Consider the following 21,878-nt stretch of genomic DNA (forward strand, 5'->3'; position numbering starts at 1 on the left):
AAAAAACCATTATTTTAAACCGTAATATTATTTCACAACATTACTTGTCACGATGAGCAAAAAAACAATTATTATTTAATTTCTATGACTATAACTACACCTAACGTTTTAATACTGATATTTATATACTGTGTAATATATCTGTAGTAATAATAATAATATTTATTATTATGCATTATTTAGTAATGCTTATAATAAAATACTTAAAATGCATTATATTATAAAATGATAAAAATCGGTTTCGATATCCTTAATGGTAATTATCCACCGTGCAGCTCTCACTGCGTGCTAATGATGGCAGTGTTGTTCCTCTCTCCATCCAGAGAGAACCACAGCGAGATCGAGCGTCGCCGGCGTAATAAGATGACCCAGTACATCACAGAGCTGTCGGACATGGTGCCCACCTGCAGCGCTCTAGCCAGGAAACCAGACAAACTCACCATCCTGCGCATGGCCGTCTCGCACATGAAGTCCATGAGAGGGACGGGGAACACTTCAACCGACGGCGCTTACAAACCCTCTTTCCTGACCGAACAGGTTAGATATAACTGGCCTGAGGCGTTCGATACATCAGGGATGCGTTTAATATTGGCCCTATAATATTCACCCTATAGATTTGGCTCTGTCGTACATGATTTGCAATTTTCAGATGGTTTAAATGATCAAAACACGCAGTCTGTTACATGCTTTCTGTCGTCGGACTGATGCTGCATTCTCTTGTAAGCATCACAACACAAGAATAGCTTTCATATTGTTAGCAATATTTCAAGATACTGGAGCAATTTAGGTTGTTATTATTTTATAGAAAAATCGTATTAAAATGTGAGCGTCGAGTGAGATCAGGCTTTTGAGGATCATTTATTTGCTCATCTCTCTGTTATCACTGCATTGCATAATGTGCTTTGAAACTAATGGGCTTTGGTCTTAAAACCAAGCATTTCAATATTTTAATGTATTTTGACTTATATTCATATGCCTACCATATAAATGTAATTATTTTGCCCAGTTTAGAGTAAACAAATAGTTTTTTTTGTTTTGTTTGAGTATGAGCTCCATATTCTCACCACTATATATATATGTATATGTATATATATATATATATACATATATATTGTGACGGGATATATATATATATATATAGCCCCTCCTCTCGACACACACTCCCACCTGGTGAAGGGCGGCGAATAAGGACGGGGTATATATATATATATATATATATATAGGCGGTCGCCGCCACGCATATATATATATATATACCATAAGCAAGCGCCACTTACCCTTCCTGGTGGCTGGGAGCGAGTCTCCGTTGTTCCTCCATATATATATATAGATGTCGCCCAACTGTGCCGTCTATATATACCACTGTGACGGGATATATATATGCGCCTCGTCACACGCCGCCAGACCTGACTGTATATATCCGTGTGAGCCTGGTGAAGGGCGGCGAATAAGGACGGGGTGATGGTGACAATATATATATATATATATATATATATATATATATATATATATATATATATATATATATATATATATATATATATATATATATATATATATATATATATATATATATATATATATATATATATATATATATATATATATATATATATATATATATATATATATATATATATATATATATATATATATATATATATATATATATATATATATATATATATATATATATATATAATATATATATAAATACGATGAGCAAAAAAAAAAGAACAAAATTCTAACTTTCTAAATATCTCTTAAAAGTCAGTTCACAGGAAGTCGTGGTCTACAGTGAATTTCTAGCAGCTAAAGAGCATTGCTAGGCACGATGCAGACTCAGTTTACTGTAAATCATGACTTCACAGGGCTTATTGCTTTTAGAAGATGGTTATTCAATATACGTGCCAAGGCTTCACAACATAAAACACAGCAAACAAAAATGGTATAAAAAAAAAAATTATAGTATCCTTCCGCCAAACATTGTAGTTCCTCAGAAACAGTTGTGGTTGCAACAAAGTGGTTGCCGAGCAGCACGCAAATGCAAATGCGGCTCAGCCAATCAGAATCATTGAAAAGAGCTGCCCGTTTTATAAACATTATTTGAAACCCTCTGTTTGCCGTCACAGGAACTGAAGCACTTGATTCTGGAGGCGGCTGACGGCTTTCTATTCGTGGTGGCGGCCGAGACGGGTCGCGTTATCTACGTATCAGATTCTGTCACCCCCGTTCTGAACCATCCGCAGTCCGAGTGGTTTGGCAGCACGCTCTTTGAGCAGGTCCATCCGGATGACGTGGACAAACTGAGGGAGCAGCTGAGCACATCTGAGAACTCAATGACGGGTGAGAGTCTGACGCCCATCGCCTTTCAATGCATTCGACGGAAACGCATTTACCGGAGACTACTCAACTAGAGCTGATGATACACTGGGCATCTTTTTGAGCAATGTTGCCAGGCAGCTTTTGGAAACGTTGCCATAAACGGTCAACTCGGGGCCCGAGACTTATCTAAATGGTCCTGGATAGAAATTTGTTATCCTTTTTGTCAATTGAAAAGTGCGCAAGCAACGTTGCTCAAAAAAAGCCCGGTAAAATTGCTCAAAAAGTTGCCCAGTGTGTGTCTAATTAATCATATCCAAAATAAAAGATTTCTATATACGTAATACACATACACAGTGCATACAGATTTATTATGTAAATAAAAACAATTTTGAACGCAATCAATCGTTCACTATATTTTTCGCTAATTAATATAATCATATGCAGTGGCTTCTCAAATATAGTGCTCTTGTTCTCTTTCGCTCGTCGGATGAAAGCTACTTTATCTGATGTTTTATGCGATATTCTACTTTTGGGCATAGATTCAGACTTTGGACGGAAACGTAGCTACTGATGGATCACTGAGGAGCAGGGAATGATTGGGCTTCGGCGTCGTAGCATGTCTTGGAGCACAAGTGCTTTCCGCTGGACGCTGGATATCATAAATGTCAAGTTTTAGACTTCGAGTTGGACTCAGCAGTTTGAAAGAGCTGATCCAACACATTTCCATCTCGGCCTAGTCCAACTCCTGAAGATGAATGTTTTTAGCGCTTACAACGTGAATCGTGTATTTGTCGTATTGGGACTGTAAAAATTAATAAATGATATTAATATTAAATACACCATGCTATAATGTGATTCTATATAGTGAGTGCAAGAGCTGTATATAATCACATTATATGCTTTTATTCGATTTATTATTAATCATTTATCATAATATGCTGATTGGAAACATTTCATAATATGTTATATGCGTTTGTGCTGCTTGACGTTTTTGTTGGAACGCGGATGCACTTTTCTCAGTTCAAAAGAGCTGCCGCTTTTGATCAATTTAATATATCCTCGTTGAGTAAATGTACGAATTTCTCCACGCAGTATGAAGCAACAAGGTCAAGAGCGACGCTCACGTGTTGCTCGCGAGTTCAAGGCAGCAAAAACACACATTTTTTGGCGCTGGAAGCATTTAAAGACGAAAATAGGCCGTGCTACACGCAACACGAGCGCCGAATGCTTGGTCTTTCGTATTCCTCTGCAGGGAACGCTCGTACGAGAGCGAGGCGGCGGTGACTTTAATCAGCTGTGAGGTTTTCAAACCAACCACCGCTTGTTTGCCACAATTTGCATTCGAAGATTGAACAAACGGTTGAAAATCGAGCTAATGAACTTTCTAGGAGAACGTAATTGCTGCTCGTTTGTGAGTATTTTCTCCGTTGCTGTCGTTTTGAAAAGGGATCAGAATCGGGCGCTGCCTCGACTTCATTTTTTGTGAACGTAAATACGAGATAGACATTTAGGTAGGATCGCGTACAGATGTCCGAGCGAAGGTGATTCCTTCGAACCAGATGGTTTATGTGGGTTTTCGACTTGTTTCGAGCTCCTCGGAGGTCAGGACTTCGACTTGGCCCTCTCAGACATGGAAACCCGCTCTGTTGATGTTAAATATTATCGTCCCGTTGCGTGACCCGTCGTCTGTTTTGGGGATTTTGATCACAGACAGATGTTTTGTTTCTGAATTTACTGGCAATATTCAGTGGCTCTGTGGAAATGTTTGCTATGTGAAGTGCCTCCCCGTTAAACCCCAGTGAGGTTTGTTTTCTGTGCTCCAGAAACTTTAATTTTATTCGTGCATTGTTCATCCTGACGATGTCTAACGAACTTTGACAGGGAGCGGTATTTTTTTTGTCGTTATCGCACCAATAAAAAAAACACACAAGGTGGAAAAATAGTCGACTGTGATTTAAAATGCACTGATTTTATCGGACCGACCATTTTAGGTTTGGTACGATCGTACGATATAAGCGATAGAATCAGTGTTAGATGAGGATTAGGTCAAGTTTTCTGCATTTTTCTGCTTCCTACTTAGTGACATTTGAACTGTTTCCTATATTTTCAAGTTGTGTAATACCAGGAGAAAGCTATCCGCTAGCTTTCTCATATTCAACAAAATAGTTCACCCAGAAATGAGTAGAAAATATAGTCAAGATGGAGATGAGTTCGCTTTTTCATCGCAACACAAAAGCATTCCATCACTTCGCCAATGGTTCGCCAATGTAGTGAATGGGTGCCGTCAGAATGAGAGTCTTAGATCATAAAAGCGACGATACACGCTCCAGCCGCTCCAGTCCATCATTTAACGTCTTGTGAAGTGAAAAGCTCCTCTTAAGAAACAAATCCACCTTTAAGGCATTTTGACTTCAAGCTACCGGCCAAAAACCAGTCCAGATATCCTCGTAAAATCCTTTCGCGAAAATCCTCACGTCAAAATCCTTTCACTCGTGAAGAGCGCTGTTTAGAGCTGCTCTGATTCAGACAGAGCGCGATCTGTTCATACTTCTCTCCTGATTCAGACAGAAAGCAATGTTATGCATATAGGGCATCATCTGTTTGGACTATTTGATGCTGTATTTCTCCAAACCTAATGAAGAAACGCTCGTCTCTACATCTTGGAGGGCCTTGGAGTGAGTGCATTTTCAACAAATCGTCATTTTTGTGCAAACTATTCCTTTAATTGCAGTTAAAGATATGCAGATTTATTCAGAGACAAATAGTGTTACTGATTGGGCAGAGACACTTGTGAGACTCTTTTTGCTGTTTACTGAGGCTAGTGCTTTCACAGAGACTGGTTTGATTTCTCTAGACACCTGTTTTAGTGATATCTGTCAGATAGATCTGCATTTTATGCATAATATTTCTCAAAAATAGCTTGCAGCATTTTTAATGCACGCTATTTTCGAATGGTCTTCGCATATTACAGTGCAATACAAGTAGATGTTCCCTGAATCATGCATGTGTCCTCAAATGCTCTAAATAATTGGATTTTGCCCACAATAAATGTTTCATTATGCTTTTCTCCACTAGAGGGAGCCAGACACATACCACAGACACAGCCTGTTTTCTCTGCTTGTGGACACTCACAATGCTTTTGAATAAACCAAAGGATGAATTATTCACCTCAGACATGATTTTTTTTTCACACATTTTTACTGTGGGCAATCTCTCCGTCTTGGCCTCATTGAAATGCAGCAGAATATTTTGAGTGAGTCATGTAATTTTGAACACATAATCTGTCAGACGTTCCTTCAGATACGCAGTGGCAAGGTTATTGTAGTTTTGACTTATTATTTTTAGTATTTTTTAGTTTCTGCAATGGCTTTTTTTAGTTCTAATTCGGTTTTTATATCAAGGACACGTTGTAAGCATTTTTATGTTAATGCATTTGGCAGACCACAGGAACTTTTTATCCAAATTTGCATTGCATTCAAGTTGTGAATTTAATCAGTTCACACACACACACACACACACACACACACACATATATATATATATATATATATATATATATATATATATATATATATGTGTATACTATATATATATATATATATATATATATATATACTACTATATATATATATATATATATATATATATATATATATATATATATATATATATATATATGTATATATATATATATATATATATATATATATATATATATATATATATATATATAATATTATATATTTTTATTATTACATATATTTTCATGCACAATTTAATACAGTAGAAAGTTTTGAGAAATTGGTTTAATATTTGTAGACATCAGATAAGTCAAAGTTATTTAAAAAATGTTTCCATCACAGCAATTTAAATGAACTATCAAGAATTATGGGAAACATTTGTTGTATAGTTTATGCATGCAGAAATTTGCATACCTCACACACAACACACTGTACGCTTCAAACCTAATTTTGCATTAAAAACTATATTTTGGTTTTAGTATATGATAATTACGGTGAAACGCCGACCCCTCAAGCATGCAGCGACTGTATAATTTAATTACAGCGATCGCCGGAATGATTCAGTGTGGTCTCTCGGAGCCCTCTTGTCGTTCTTGTCTGATTTCCTTTTATTAAAAAGTTTCAGTGAGCCGTATGAGAATATCCACCCACGTAATAAAACATCTTTACAGTCGGACAAGGCGCGAGCAGGGCATTGTCACAGTTCATTATGTCAACCGCTCGTGATACGATGATTATTTTGAAAGGACCGGCCGACGGTGTGGCTCGGACCACATTTAAATGAGACGCGGGGTCAAAGTGCCTGCTGTTATCCGCCACAGTAATATGAGCCCTGTCAGGACTCACGGAGTTCGCTTTATATGCAAAGAGGCAGCCGCATTCATCTCTGTGCCATTTTATTCGGCGCATCTAGCATCCAGCGGTTTGGCTGTGACATGAAACGCACCGATGTGTTTGACTCTAATTTGAAAATGATCGTGCGCATATTTAGCGGGGTCCAGAAATGCGCGACCACATCTGGGGTTTCGTTTGTCTCTTTCTTTCGCTTGAGCTCGCTTTTGAAAGAATCTTCGAGGCTGCGTTTATTCCATTAAATACGTTAAGAGCAGCGCTATCACATTCAGTCATCGCATGTAAAAAAAAAAAAAAAAAAAAAAGGTAAGGTAAAATAAAATATAAATAACTAAATGATTCTAGCCAAGGAAATGCATCAAAAGATGAAATGTCGTGGATGTGTTTGTGTTGAGTAATCCAGCCGGATTTATTACTGTTAATTACGGGAAGGAAATTGACTTTAGAAAGATGGCAGCATCATTATTTTATTTTTACACGGAGATCGGTGGGCCTGTTAGTGAAATCTGTTGACTTTAGCAATCTTTGTTGCGTTACGTGCCATAGGCGACAGTTCAAAATGGGGAAAAGGCACTACTTGTGTTTTTTTTCAAAGTTTGCATGCTTGTACCTCAGTTAGTATTAAAAAATCTTAATGTCCTCGTATTAAAACGGACTCTTAAGGCCCTTTGATATTGGATTTAAGTATGGTAAATTATACTCATTTGTAATGGTCAGGAACCAAATGTGGGCCACTTTGCAAACAGCTGATGAAAGGAGACGTCTGAAAAAATAATGGTGCAACTCTAAATGTGATTCTTCAGGATTCTTCGATGAATAGACAGTTCAAAAGTACAGCAATTATATGAAATGGAAATCTTTTGTAATATTACAAATGTCTTTACCGTCACGTTTAATCGGTTTAACGCGTCCTTGCTGAATAAAGGCATTATTTCTTTTTAAAAAAAAAAAAAAAGAAAGCTTTTGAACGGTAGAGTAATTTGTGATGACAAAATTGCGCCAAATTGAAGCATTTCCACAGGGATATCAGATCCAACTTTATAGCAAATAAAAATTCTTTATAAAAGGGCAGTGAGGAATTTCCGATCGAAGGAGCTCGCAAGTTTAGAAAGAATTCTGTCCTTGCAGAAAGGTCCAGATAAAATATTGCGGGTAAATTATGGAGCTCTTGATGAGGTTTTGATAACCTCATATGTTTTAGTGATAAAGCGATCAAATGAAGCGGCCAAGGGAGATATTTTCCGTGTCTCCTCAAACTCTCCTCCGCTAATGTGTTCTCTGCGCTGGAATGTTAAGGGTTGGCTCTGCATACATAATTGATTAAGAGTGATTTGGGCTGCTTCGTGTGTGTGTGTGTGTGTGTGTGTGTGTGTGTGTTTTTCCTGAAGTGGGAAATGATGGCTGGAGACATCAGTGAGATCTCGCACACCATCCATCAGACCACACAACACCACACACCTGTATAAAACTACACAATCTGTCCTCATATACATAATCATATATATGTATGTATAGACGGAAACATTTTAATTGAAGCCTGCCTTCGTAATGCATCATAATAGTATGCTTTATGCGTTGCGATTTGTATATACAGCACATTTGTAATCACATAACCCATAAATTATTATGCTTTTAAAGAGTGCTGCGAATTGCAAAGCATAATGTAATATTAAAAACACACGAGGTGTCAGATTTAGCGTTGATCTTAATGCATTATACTTTTTAAAGCTGTTCCTATGAATAGGAAAGTATTGTAATGCATTTTAGCTCTGGTTACCACGTTTCACTGGCACATAAAACCGATCCTAATGTGTATTATAAAGCATAATGAATGGCCCACGGAGGGCATTTCTGCCATTTAGAGACATTTTTACATAACATTAGTTATGCACACGATGCCAAGAGTCACACATTCTGTTGAACTATCAGAATTTTTGCAATGCAATTCATCTTCATGGTGACAAAATGAAATATTTTCTCATCAATTATTAAAGCGTGCTTTGCGACATGCAAAGAATGCACAAATTAGTTTTTGTTGCCCGTAGCCTATGTATCTAAACTTGTTTACAAGTTTTGTGAGCTATGAGCTGTAGCATGAAATGAAAACGAATGACTGATCTTAGCACAATGAGCTCAGATATACGAGAACGCTGATGATTTGAATAATAACAATATATGTGTTATTGTTTGTAAAGAATGGTACAAGCGTTTGCCAATATTGTGGGATTGATTCCAAAGGAATGCATGGCTTGATCAAATGAATATCAGCTTTGGATGAAAGTTTCTTCTGAATGCATCAGAGTAAGAGGTTGAATATAAATGAAATGCTAATCAAATAGGTTTTCCTTAAGGTTATAGATTGAAGCAACGTCCGATCCGAAATTGTCTGTGGAAATTAAACATGAAGTGACTTAATGGGACTTAAACTCAGAAGAGCATTCTGTAGACGATGACTAAACTTCCAGAGTTTATTTTTATAAACATACTTCACTGATTAAGATAATGTTCTCATTACAAGCTTTATTTATTTATTTTTTTGTTTAATATTAATCCTTGAAGGACAGCGATTATTTTTCTGGCAACACTCTCTGTTTGTCCTTCCATCTATGACGGTCTTGTCGACGGCGACTGCCGCTTAAATATTTAACTTGGCTGGGGTTTATGGCCTGGGATATTTGCCATTTTTGTTGCTTTGTTCATTTTTTGAATAATAATGATACACTTGCCCACCGCAGAGGAGAAACAATGGAGTCTGTGTGGCAGAACGGGGCATATATGTGTGGCGAAGCAGCTTCTCTGATGCTAATGAAACAGGCCTTTGCCCAGATTCCACACTGTGCCTTTTTCATCTCAGAGGACTTGGGGATTTTGCTTGGATGTCCTTGTGGTTCTGGGACCAATCTGGGATTTCTGGCTAACATTTGCTCATTCCTCCAAGCGTTGTCCTTAGATCCCCTTCACGTGGTCATGGAGTTGAAGTTGGAGGAGCCGTGCTTGTCAGGAAGTGATGTTCCCATGCCTGGTGTTGGACTTCTTGAAAGATCAACCAAAGTTCTCCGTTGCGGAAGCGTCCAGGGAAAGTGGTCCAAAGCAAACCCCACCTGCTGAGCTCTGCTTTGGGAAGCAGGAGGCTGAGGAACGGTCATCCAAACCCACGCAGGTCTTCAAAACAGCAAACCATCATGCATAGACGACTAGCACTTACTCATACCAGTGCAAACAAGAAGATTGATTGAGGCACGATCAAAGAGAGTTACCGTAAAACTGGTCAATGGCTTTTATTGTGTCCTCTAACAAGTTTAAACCATGAGGTCAATAGAATTCAAAAGTCGGCCTGCGGCAAGTGGCTGTTTGTTTCGGTTCATTGTTGTCTTTGTCTTAGCAGTGCCTGGTTACACTTATCCATTTAACGATGTCCCAACTCTCAATCTCTCTACATTTTTCATATACCTGCCGCAGTATGCGTCTTTACATTCCTTTGTTATCTTGAAGTATTCTGTACCAAAACTCAAACCGTTGTGCGTTCATGACTAGCACTCAATTATACCAGAGCAAACAAGAAGACTGATTTAGGGGTGATCAAATAGAGTTACTTTAAACTGATCTGTGGCTTTTATCGTGTCAATACAAATTTAAAAGTTGAAATCTGTTTCCTATAGCAAATGGTTGTTTGTTTTGTTTTATTGTTGTCCTCGTTTTTGAGTCTTCTGGTTCCACTTATTCTCAGACTTTGACATGATGCCCACAGACTGTTGTCTGAAGTCTGATGCATAAGGCACGAAAATGGGAAACACTTTTGGGCATCTGATGGATAGTTGAATTCTACAGGATTTCTTGGAGGCGTGTGTGTGTCATGTTCTTTAACCATCCTCTTGGAAACGAAGCCATCTTGAAGCCAAACCTCCACCTCTAAGAAGAAAGCTGAAAGCTGTCTACAACTGTGACAGTGACTGTGCATCAGGATCAACTAAATGCAGGATTGTCAAAAGTGTGTGAAGACGTAGACGTGCTATTATTCCGGGAAACTAGCACAACTTTATTGAACTTTCTTGAGTTATTGTTTACATGTTGGTCTTTTTTTTTTACATTTTCAAGCACCTTAACAAGATACTAAACAAAGCAAACTGTGATTGATTGCTTTACAAGTCTGTCAGGCGGCCTCTTGACCAGTGAAATCTGCTTTGGAGTTCAGATCTTTTGCTGTCACTCCGAAGACTAAGTTACATGAGACTAAGTTTCATATATCCATCTGATGATGTCCCACCTCTGTGTCTCTTAAGGTTATTTTATATAAATGGTGTGTGATATGTTTCTTTACATTCCTGTTATATTGCACAAAAGGTAAACCATCATGTGTATTGTGTGTGCATCATATGCACTCTTACTAGTTCAGACAAGACTGATTGAGGTGGGACCAAAGAGGGTTTTTATTGTGTCCTCTGTCTAGTTTAAACCATCAGGTCCCCTGAATTGAAAAGATGAATTCCATTGACTAGTGCAAATGGTGTTTTGGTTTATTGTTGTCCTTGTCTTTGGAGTGTCTGGTTCCACTTAGTCTCAAACTTAGACGTTGTCTGCCACATAAGACACAAAAATAAGAAATACTTTGGTAAGAACTCCACCAAGTTCAAACCGTGAAGTCAATTGAATTAGAAAGATGAAATCTGTTGCCTGTTTCAAATGGTTGTTCGTTTTGGTTTATTGTTGCCCTCGTTTTGGTAGCATCTGGTTCCCCGTCTAAGATATCTAGGCTGTATGATTGTTTGGTATATACGTAAGATGTTTCTTTGTATTCCTCTTCCATCCAGTTTCATGTCATGCTGCATCACCTCAGACATACACGAAATCTCTTTTGACTGCTGGAAGAAGTCAGAAAGTAAAAAAAAAAAAAGTTTGGGGAGGCCGAGAGGTCAGAGTCATTTTGGAAGTGATTGCGGTTGAAGTCTGGAAAAATTCCTGTCTAATTTGACATCACTAAACTGTTGTTATATTGGCCTCAAAAAACCTTTTTGCGGTTGAAATAAATTTCTATTTCCACCTATGTTTTGCCTTGTTGAAAGGCCTATATTACAGCACGTCTGACCTTTTCGGTGTTATTGGGTTGTTGGTAGGTCAGTGGGTCACCATCTGGATGAGTTACGATTACAGTCCGGTTTCGTTTATCATCTCCATATGGTTATTCACCCAATTGTTTGTTGAACAACAACCACCAAGGGCCTCTTTCTCGATGTTCTCGAGCGGTCGTGTTGTTATCCGTCTTCGAGAGGAGTATTAATAGCTTTTAAATGCTTCCAACGTTCTTGGCGTCTGTCCTTCAGTGGAAAGACTTCTCGACAATTAGATCTGCTCCTGGGGGCTTTAGCAGCTGTCACCGGATCAGTTCGGAGACTGCTTCTTCTCCGCTGAAAGGCATGTCAGCTAATTTGTTTATGGAAATAACTTCAGGCTTCAATAATCCCAAGCTTTTGTCCTATAGGTATCAGCATTCCGAGAAGTATAACTCACTATTTGACTATTGTTGCGGGTGTTTTGTTAAGCCAATAACATTTTTTGGCTTCTTCTGATCGCGTTCCTCCCTTATTCTAGCTTCGCTGGATGGGGAAAAACAACTTTAAAATGGTTGTGATTGGATTATTTTAGCCGGTCTTCTGTGCATTGTAATCGAGCAGATGTTGTAGCGTTGAGCGAGGCGGTCATAACGTTTACTGTGCATCTGTATATGTTTGTGGGCACGCTTGTTGTTGGTTATGGGATTGTTTTTTTAGGTCTGAACGGCCCCTGAAAGGCACTTCTGCAAACTGTCACTGCAGCAAATCAGAAATGCATTTCGTAACTTGAGGCCATTATGGCCACGATTTAAATTAGAGACGTGTACGAGTAATCGACTATACTAGTGAATTGGACAAAGAGCATTTGTTCTTTACTGCAGGTAAAGACACAATAAAAATTAACCATGCCGAATCACTCTCGTAAATCTAGTCAAATGAGTGCAGTGGGTGCTGCTGTTGGGTGTGTGATGCTAAAATGATACGAGGTAATAGCTTAATAGCTGGTGCTTCCAAAGTTGGGGAAATGGTTCATTTCTTTTTGATGTGTTTGACGCTTGATATAGTCATGCATCCCAGCAGAAGATGCACCTTAATAGTAATTTTATGTGAAAGACATTTGGTTGACTCTTTATAAACAAGTGAAGACGAGCAGCCGATTGACATTTAGTCAGTGATTCAGTCGGGGGCAAATTCAAGAAGATCTGACCGGGGTAAAGCTTCAAATAGGAGTTAAACTACATTCCTTGACACAAAAACAGTATTATTTTAATAGTTGTGTCGATTTTGCTCGGGGTCAAACGGAAAAACTGCAAAAAAATAAATAATAATAATAATAAAAAAAACTGCAAAAAAAAAAAAAAAAATAAATAAATATATATATATATATATATATATATATATATATATATATATATATATATATATATATATATAGGCATTTTAGTATTTCATCTTTTTTCATTATCAACATAAAAATGATAAAATATTTTTTTACTGAAATGTTCATTTGTGCCATAAAATTGAGTCGTGGTTTGCAAATGTAAAAGTTTAACAAAAATCTAGCATTGTCGACAAAAATATTTGTGCCAGAACTTATTTGAAAACCTTACTAAGTTGAGGTTTCATTTTTTTATTTTCTGCTTAATGCATGCATCCCTTTAATGCATTTTATTTAATCTGTATCTACATTTTTATCTGTAGTTCATTTGAGTCCATGAAGTTTTAGTCCCTGTTTTATATATATGTCACCGCTCGCAGATGATCACTTATGCTCGTGACTCTCTAACTCTGCCCACGTCACATCTCCAGCAGCTCAGAGAGAGGCGTAAAGCTCTGGCTGTCTTCTGTATATCTGATAAAACTCAGAGATGTCGTACTGCTCTGTGGATACTCAAGATTAACATAACTGTGCGTGTTATGTCTGCTTTAAATGTCACGGAAGGGATTTTGTTAGATGATTAAAATGCCATTTCTTAATTTAACTTCTTTCCTGTTTCTGTGTTGATGTTCAGGGCGTATTCTGGACCTGAAGACAGGGACGGTGAAAAAGGAAGGACAGCAGTCCTCTATGAGAATGTGTATGGGCTCCAGACGTTCCTTCATCTGCAGAATGAGGTATAGTCCATGCTCTCCTGTCGATCATAAGCTGTCGTGTGGTGGTAAACCATCAGGAATTGAAAATAGAAGCTTGCAAGTTCAATTCCCAATGCAAGAAACATGCCTTGAACCAATAACACAGATACTGGCATACCATACGCATATGGAGGCCATTCAGGTCTTATAACTCAAAAATTAATTGCGCTGTATGATGTTTTAAAAGGTTAATATATAAGTGAGCTGAATAACATTATCACTGCTTATAAACAAATTCACACCTCTGTTTATTAACTAATTGCACAAAAATATAGAAATGACTATCAACCAGAGTCTATGCATCTTCATTATGATCCCTTATGAAAAATATCTCTCTATATCCAAGTGTTTTTGTTTGACTCTCATTCTGACCATAACACTATAATTGTACCGTTTTTAAAGCGTGCATGAACTTTCAAGACAACAAAATGCAATAATAATTGGATTTTTTAGCAACGAGGCGAACAGAAACCTGATTTTTGTTGTTGTTGCCGAACATTCCTGTCCTTCCCGCGGCATGCTTAAAAGGTGTTTTCGTTCATAATGTTGTTTGGTCTATATTTAACACCAGATGAAAACATGCACTTCCCGAATTTGATTCGAACGTCCGTGCCAGTTTAAGTCGCCAACCGTGACGAGCAAATTCCAACATAATGCACGATTAAGCCGCATATGTTTTTGTGCTTCCTTCAGCACATAAATATGAGCGTTAGCGACTGTGTTCATGTTTAATGTTTTCTATTTGTGGCTCTTTGACAGATTGAAACCGCATGCTAGCGGATGAGCGCATCTGTTGAGCGTGTGTTAAAACGCTCGAGATAAACAGAACCCCTGAAAAAAACACGAGCGTCGTTCTTAAAAGTTCTTACACAATGCTTTAATGCTGTTAAACGTCGTGACTCAACTCTGAGGGACGCTTGCTCGCTTCCTTGCTTGTTGTGATCCAGAAACGTACATGCTGTTTATTTGCATACCTTGCATTCATGAACACTGGACAACTTATTTGACAAAGACCCGAGGGACGACAGACTGTCTTGCCAGGTTGAGTGGAAGTGATTTTGGGAGATAAACAGCTCAAGTTGGAACAGATGTGAACTATTTTACCCCTCAACAGGGTCAGAGATTTCAGGTCACTCGTATAGTCTTTACTGGATGGATTCAAATCATAACAGCTATATATATATATAGTCATAACATGGTAACTTGAATATTAGAATATCATCTTTTATTTGTTTGATTTTTTTTTTGTTATGTTATATTTTCTAGCTGCGTGGACTCTGATTACATATTATTTAATCTGAATCTACTTTGCTGATCGTGCCAAAAATTTAATAAATGATTGTTTTATCAACATTATTAAAATGCGATAACCTAATATAAGTTGAGTTTTTAATATTTTCTAGTTAATGCAGCCTCTGAGTGCATATCATTTAATCCAAATTGGCTGATTGTGACACAAAAATGACACTTTTTTTATATTATAAAAAAAATTATTCAAAGAGTGATAATTTACTGTATGCCATAACTTAAAATAATTAAGTTGTTGAAATGTAATTTATTTTTATTTTATTAAATATATTTTATTTGAATTTTTGTCATTGTTTTTTGATCATTATGTTTGTGAACCTAAGTGATTATTCGTGCCATAAAAGTTTCCAAAGTTTAACAAAAAAAATTTAATTAAGTATTTTCTTTTTGTTGTTGTTTTTTTTAGAATAATGCAGCCCATGAAATACGTTTATTTAATCCGAATCTTCTTTGGTCGTCTAATAATATGAATCATCGTATTATCATAGATAACCTAATACTTTAAGTAATTAATGTAACTAATTTAAGGTTTTCAAACTTTACTGTTTAACAAAAATGTACATGCATTTGCTTTCTCATCCATTTATGGTGAGATTTTAATGGTTTTAAAATGCTTTATAGGTGCGGCAGCGCTCCACTGGATCATATCTCACTGAATCGGTTGTCCAGCATGAGGAAGAGATACAGGTATGAATCTTTTTTTGCACGCAATTCTGCAGTTATTCAACCTGTCAACCAAACATCCTGTAATTCAAAGCAGAACTTGTGCAGTAGAATTAAGCATTGCTGATAAATTTGTAATCTACACTTACAATAAAACTCATTAAGAACTACACAAACCAAACAAGTAGTACGGTATTACCATGTGAACATGTTTTGTCAGGTGACCTAAAAATCAGCTCGATTTGCTAACATCTAAACAAACTAGTTTATTATAAGCCAGACGTATTTAATCTGACTGCATAAACCTGAATACGTCAAATCATATTAGGAATTGCTTTACGGTAAGGAATTACTCGAACTGCTTATTTCACTTTAGTGTTAGCTTTTCATTTTTTGAACACAAGCCTTGAAACGAAGAAAGTATAGCAGAAACAGTTATCTCTTTTAAAACCTTTGGCATTACATGAACGACTTCCAGGAATTTGGTTTCCTTAAAGAAAATGGTTTCTGAGAATGTAACAGCAGTGTTCCCGTAATCTGCCCTTTGACCCCTGATGTTGAACCCCATGCACTCCTCTCCGCGGCATGCCCCCTCTCTGTTCGTCTTCATCAAACATGCAGCGCTGCATATCTTGCAGGTTTTGACAGCTCTGGAATGCACGAATCACCTCTTCTAGGAACGTCTGTGAGAAAAGTGCATTGAGATGTCTAATTGATAAATGGCTTGCGTGTTAAATGTTTATGCAAAAGTGACAAAGGCCTGTTGATGAGAGGTGAGAAGGGCCTGTGTGGTTGAGGGACGTTATTGGACGGTAAATGTAAAAACGAAATGATGCTTGATTGATCCTTTTATCCGAAATGCCTTTATTTCAGCGCGTTAATGGAACTTGCTTGATCTTTTCGTGTTTACCCTGGGAATCAAACCCATGACGTTCCGTTGCTCACGCAGTGGAGCTCATAAACAAGAATTATAATGAATGCAAACTAAATGCCACGGCATGGCTAGCAGTTGAGCTCGCAAACCGAAATAAACAGAAATAAATGAATTAACGCAAAGTAAATGGGAAATCTAAATCTAATCTTGACTGATTTGACAGGGGATGGGCTTGTGCACAGAGCGCACGAAGAACATTATGAGAAAGGCGCATGAAGTGCTTCGTATTAATCGATGGGGTAAAAAAAAGCCTTATCCAGAGTCCAAGGATATTGTGCAAATTTGGTTTCCCATTGCCTTTTCTAATACCTTAAGTTCAGCAGACTGAATTTGTTTCGCTTGTTAAGATGTTATGTTGTTCTTCAAGGTATTATTCAAAGTCTGAAATAGTCGAGATTCACAGTTCAGTTACAGTTTGTGTTAATGGCATAGCATTACATTACTTTTGTCTAATTACTAAAACAGAAATATGAAAAAAACTATAAAATGTACTAAACTGAGATTTCATGTACTCCTATCGTTTTTGGGTCTTGTTTTTTTAAAGAATCGAACTTTTATTCAACAAGGATACATCGGTTTGATCAAAAGCGTCTGTAAAGACATGTAATAAAAACTCTTAAATAAAATCTGGGGAAAAAAAAAAATGTTAAAGTAATGATGCTGAAAATCCATCTTTGCCTCACATGATTTAATTGCATTTCAAAATATATTTAAATAGAAAAGGGTCGTTTGGGATTGTAATAACGTGTAATAATAATGTGCTTTACTTTAATTTGGATCAGATAAATGCAGGCTCGGTGAGCAGAAGAAACGTTAATATAAATCCTACCGAGCCCAAACTTTTGATATTGAAATGCAAGCTTTGGGAAAGCAGACCTGCAATCATCTTGATGTGTGCGGATGGAGTCGTGTTTTTGTTGCCGTCGAGCTTCTGTGTTCTGTTTTGATGTGAAAACGCTAAAAGGAACATTTTTCCTGACGTTCGTGCAGGCTTTCCAAATCAGATCCCGCAGCCCGTAATCCTCATATGACCCCAACGCCGACTTAAAAGTAGCAGGCATGTTTTGTTTGTTTCATTCTCTTTGTGTGTCTTTCGTTCACAGGAATGGTCTTGGCCCGTCTAAGGAGGGGGAGGCGCAGTACTCCGTTGTGCACTGTACCGGCTACATCAAGGCCTGGCCGCCAGCGGGTACTTACACAAACACACTCAAACACTGTCAGTTCAAAGCCACCGAGTCAGAGACTAACAGACGAGTATGCAAACAAATACTCGGAGGTGGACCAGCGTTGGGGAGCGAGTAAATGCAAGTTGATCTCATGCTAGTGTAATAGTCGGTAAAAACAAAAATAGTTAAATTGGTTTGTGGAAATGCAAGGATTCACCGAGTCATTTGCATCTCCGTGTGCATTCTGGTTATTAAATGTGACTTAATAAGACTATAAATATAATAAACTAACTTAATAGATAAGCCCCACTTACCCCAATGAACACATTTAATCTCCTTAACCACAAACAAATGTGCGGTGGACCAGTATTGAAACCAATCAGTGAATCGTTTACGAAAAAAGATTCACCGAATCAACTGCATTTCGATGTTAAAAGTAACAAAAAAAAACGAAGGGACGTTTAGAAACAACTTTCAGTAAGGAAGTGCTAGTAAATCTTTTAGTAAAAGACATTTACAAAGAAATGCGTAATTTAACATGGAGTTTTGAAGTAGAAGAACTGAAATGGTAACGTAAAATGTACTACAGTCGTCGTTTTAGCCGCAGCTTCAGAAAATTGGGGGTTCAGCGCCCTTGCTCAAGGGTCTCACCTCTGTTGTTTGGTGGCAAGAGTAACTTGTTATTGCTGTCGATGCATGTAAATTAGCCGGTTCCAAAAAGCTTTATATCGAGAAAAGTTCACCCAAAAATGTTACATTTTCGTCATTTATTTACCCACGTGTTTTTCCCGAAGACGCACTGCATTTTGGTTAACCTTTGAAACGCAAACTGAGACGCATTAATGTCTGTGGATGTGAAAGTCGAGGTCGACCAAGCTTAAAAGGCACCATATGAATCAAGCGGTTTAATCCAAGTGTTGTGAACAGATACAGCCACTTAATATGATGAACAGATTGAATGTATAAACACACGTGCACTGTGTAGTGAAGACATATGGTAACCACCGAAGCTCATCCATGCATTTTGCGCTTGTTGATTCTGAAAATCAGGTTTCATTAAAATCTTAATTTGGGTTTCGAAGACAAACCAACATCTTGCGGGTCTGTGCGTCGTGATGGTGATTTAAATATTGACAGTTTTCATTTTTGGGTGAATCATCCCTTTAAGTTGCATTCAGCTTCAGGATGCACCGGTGCGAATGATTCATTAGAACCAGTTCGTTTTTTTTGTATCGGTAACGTTGTACAGCAAGGCTCCACTTGTTGATATTACTTTCATTCGTTTATTTACTCCGTATCCGAGTAAAGATATGCATGTGTTTTGCTTATTCAACTCGCAATCCCAAGCCTCAAGTTGTTTGGAACATGTGTTTGAACTTCTTGAACTGTCAGAACTCTGGAATTCGGTGTTAAATTCCGTTAGAATTCTTCAGTCCGCAGAACTGTCTGGAGTTTTGGATGACTCCCATATGACACCGGCACGCTAGATCCCCCCCCGGCCTGCGATTCCTATTAGCGCAACAGCATGTGTGCCGTGAGAAAGGAACATTGAGCAACCCCTCGAACTCAGAAACCTGAACTTTTAGCCTCGCATCTTTGCTGGAGGATGTCCAGGTATCCTCCGAACGCATCTCCGACATATGTGTGCATCGTAAAAATGAATCGCGCGTGCTGGACGTCCCGTTTGTTGCGTAACGGCGCAAAGTAAGGATAAAAATAACCCGCGACGCGCGATCGTCGGCCGTCGTGGCGTCATGCTGGAACGCGGCGATCTAAACGAAGACATCTCGTATCGTTTTCATCACACTGAATGGTAATCATTGCATTAACGTTTAGGACGCGCCGCGGATGCGCCAGATGGCCCCGATATGCATTGTTGATCAGTTTCATAGCGTTTGCAAAACAAACACAAGACTTTATGTGCTCTTTATTACTTTGATATGCGACCAAATGAATTCTGTCTGCTTGTATAATGTCAGTTTGTGCAAATTAAAGGCAGTAAATTAATTCAAACCATCGGTGCATCTGTCCGTAGTATGCAGCCTGTTTGCAGAGAAGTTTTTTTTCCCCCTGAATGTGTCATTTATGCAGTGATATATATACCGGTGCTGTTTATTTGTAGCACAGAGTCATTAGTTTTGCGAACTAGTGTTCCCTGCACAGCCATACGCCGCTGATGAATTGAGTTGTATTTTACTTGAGGTGACAGTTTGCAGTGTGAACGTGGGAACAGACCATGAAATAATGACAACAAGACAATAAATTGACCATATGTCTCTCTGTTTTGTATTTATATTATTCTGTACCGCATATATTTGCTGTGTGTATATAAGTTTTGAGTCTTATGAAGCGATTTGTAAGTGAATTGGTCAAAAAGACTCAAATGTTACTGGTTTGAATCAGTTTAACCTTGAGTCGATCTGTAATGGAGTGAAAGGGTTTTTCAGTGACCTTGTTTCTGGGTGGATGTATCTCATTATTTTTCCCAAAGGGTTTCATAAAAAATCTTTGTTAAATAGTTATGAACCAAACCAACCATTTACAAGGTGAATAGGAACGTTATGAGCCTGGAACTGAAGCAAAAAAGTATTCGAAACCAGACAAAAAGAAAAAGACAAACGACTGTATACAAGGTTTAATGAGGGAAGGAAAAGAACTACAATCCGGTGAAGCATTTGGAATTAATTTGATGGAGAAAAAAAGATCTTTTAATTAAAAAAAGGATGTTTGATTTAGGAAATCAATATATTTTACGTTAATGCTAAATAAGTAGAATAGGAAAAAAGTGTTTTGGCATGTTTCACAGTTCTTTGATTGGTAGAGCTATTGCTACAGAATCATGGGTAATGTAGTTTTTCACCAGGAATTCAGCTGTTAAACATGATTATTTTGAAATTAATATTTTATTACTAATTAGAGTAGGTCTGTTTAATTAACAGTATTCATTTAAATATTAATGGTATTTTTTAAATAATAATTATTATTTTTTATTTTTAGGATTGTTGCCCTTAATTGGCTGAGCAAACCAATAGCCCCATCTCTCAATCACATGACTGGTTGAGCCAGTTTGTTTTGTATTGTAAAACACATTTTAAGGATAAAGTAAATTTAAAAGTAAAATATCATAATCTCCCAGATTATAGCAGTTTTTATAAATTGTCTTAGGTTAGATAATTTCTTTTATTCTCTCTTTCTCATTAGTTTGTTGTCTCTTCTTTAAGTCATTCACTAAGATCATTGTATCCTGAAAAGCTTTAAAGCAGCCAACCATAATGAGGTCATGGCAAAGACGTGTGTCAACAAGAAATCGTTAATGTAATTAAAAAGAGATTAAACACTACGTGTTCCTGCTTATACAAACTCCAGGACAGGAATTGTTCCTCCGCTTCGATTCCCATCTGCCTGACTTCATATCCGTTTACTCCACATAAGCACTGCACAACAGCGTCCAGGAACAATAACCGTTTTGCTACTGCTTTTAGAAATCATCATGCATCAACACACTTCTGATGAGTCAGGGAGACGTGGACAAAACGTTTGATGCTATTAATGGTATCAAAAACGCGTTTTTGCGCAAACATTCCCAAACAGGTCTTTGTGTACTGTTGCAACAGAGCGTCTCATTAGAAAATGATGTAGAAATAAACATGTTAGTCATCAGGAACCTCCACATGTTTTCGGTCTGCTGTTCGTACAAATGACTGTTCTTGTGTCTTTTCCAGGCATGACCATTCCGGATGAAGACACGGAAGCAGGTCAAACCAGCAAATACTGCTTGGTTGCGATTGGAAGATTGCAGGTGTGTCTGGATCTGTAATGTGTATGCCAACAAAATTACTGCGCAACAACATTGTGGAACCCCATAGCAACTGTATAGTAACATTTCAGCAACCAAGCAGAACACCATAGAAATGAATAAGAAAACCCT

At 37.6% G+C, this 21,878-nt stretch overlaps 1 protein-coding gene across 5 annotated transcripts in view; it reads left to right on the forward strand.

Moving 5' to 3' along the window:
• arnt2 (aryl-hydrocarbon receptor nuclear translocator 2) overlaps window positions 1-21,878 on the forward strand; it is a 70,305-nt gene that overhangs the window by 13,364 nt on the left and 35,063 nt on the right. For all 5 annotated transcript variants that reach the window (XM_043244598.1, XM_043244597.1, XM_043244600.1 and 2 more), the window contains 6 exons: window positions 324-537; window positions 2,133-2,346; window positions 13,759-13,861; window positions 15,809-15,874; window positions 17,888-17,973; window positions 21,673-21,749. In XM_043244598.1, coding sequence (XP_043100533.1) covers window positions 324-537; window positions 2,133-2,346; window positions 13,759-13,861; window positions 15,809-15,874; window positions 17,888-17,973; window positions 21,673-21,749 — 760 coding nt within the window. The remainder of the gene's footprint in view (window positions 1-323; window positions 538-2,132; window positions 2,347-13,758; window positions 13,862-15,808; window positions 15,875-17,887; window positions 17,974-21,672; window positions 21,750-21,878) is intronic.

The sequence above is a fragment of the Puntigrus tetrazona genome, chromosome 7 (genome assembly GCF_018831695.1).
Source record: "Puntigrus tetrazona isolate hp1 chromosome 7, ASM1883169v1, whole genome shotgun sequence".
NCBI lineage: Eukaryota > Metazoa > Chordata > Actinopteri > Cypriniformes > Cyprinidae > Puntigrus > Puntigrus tetrazona.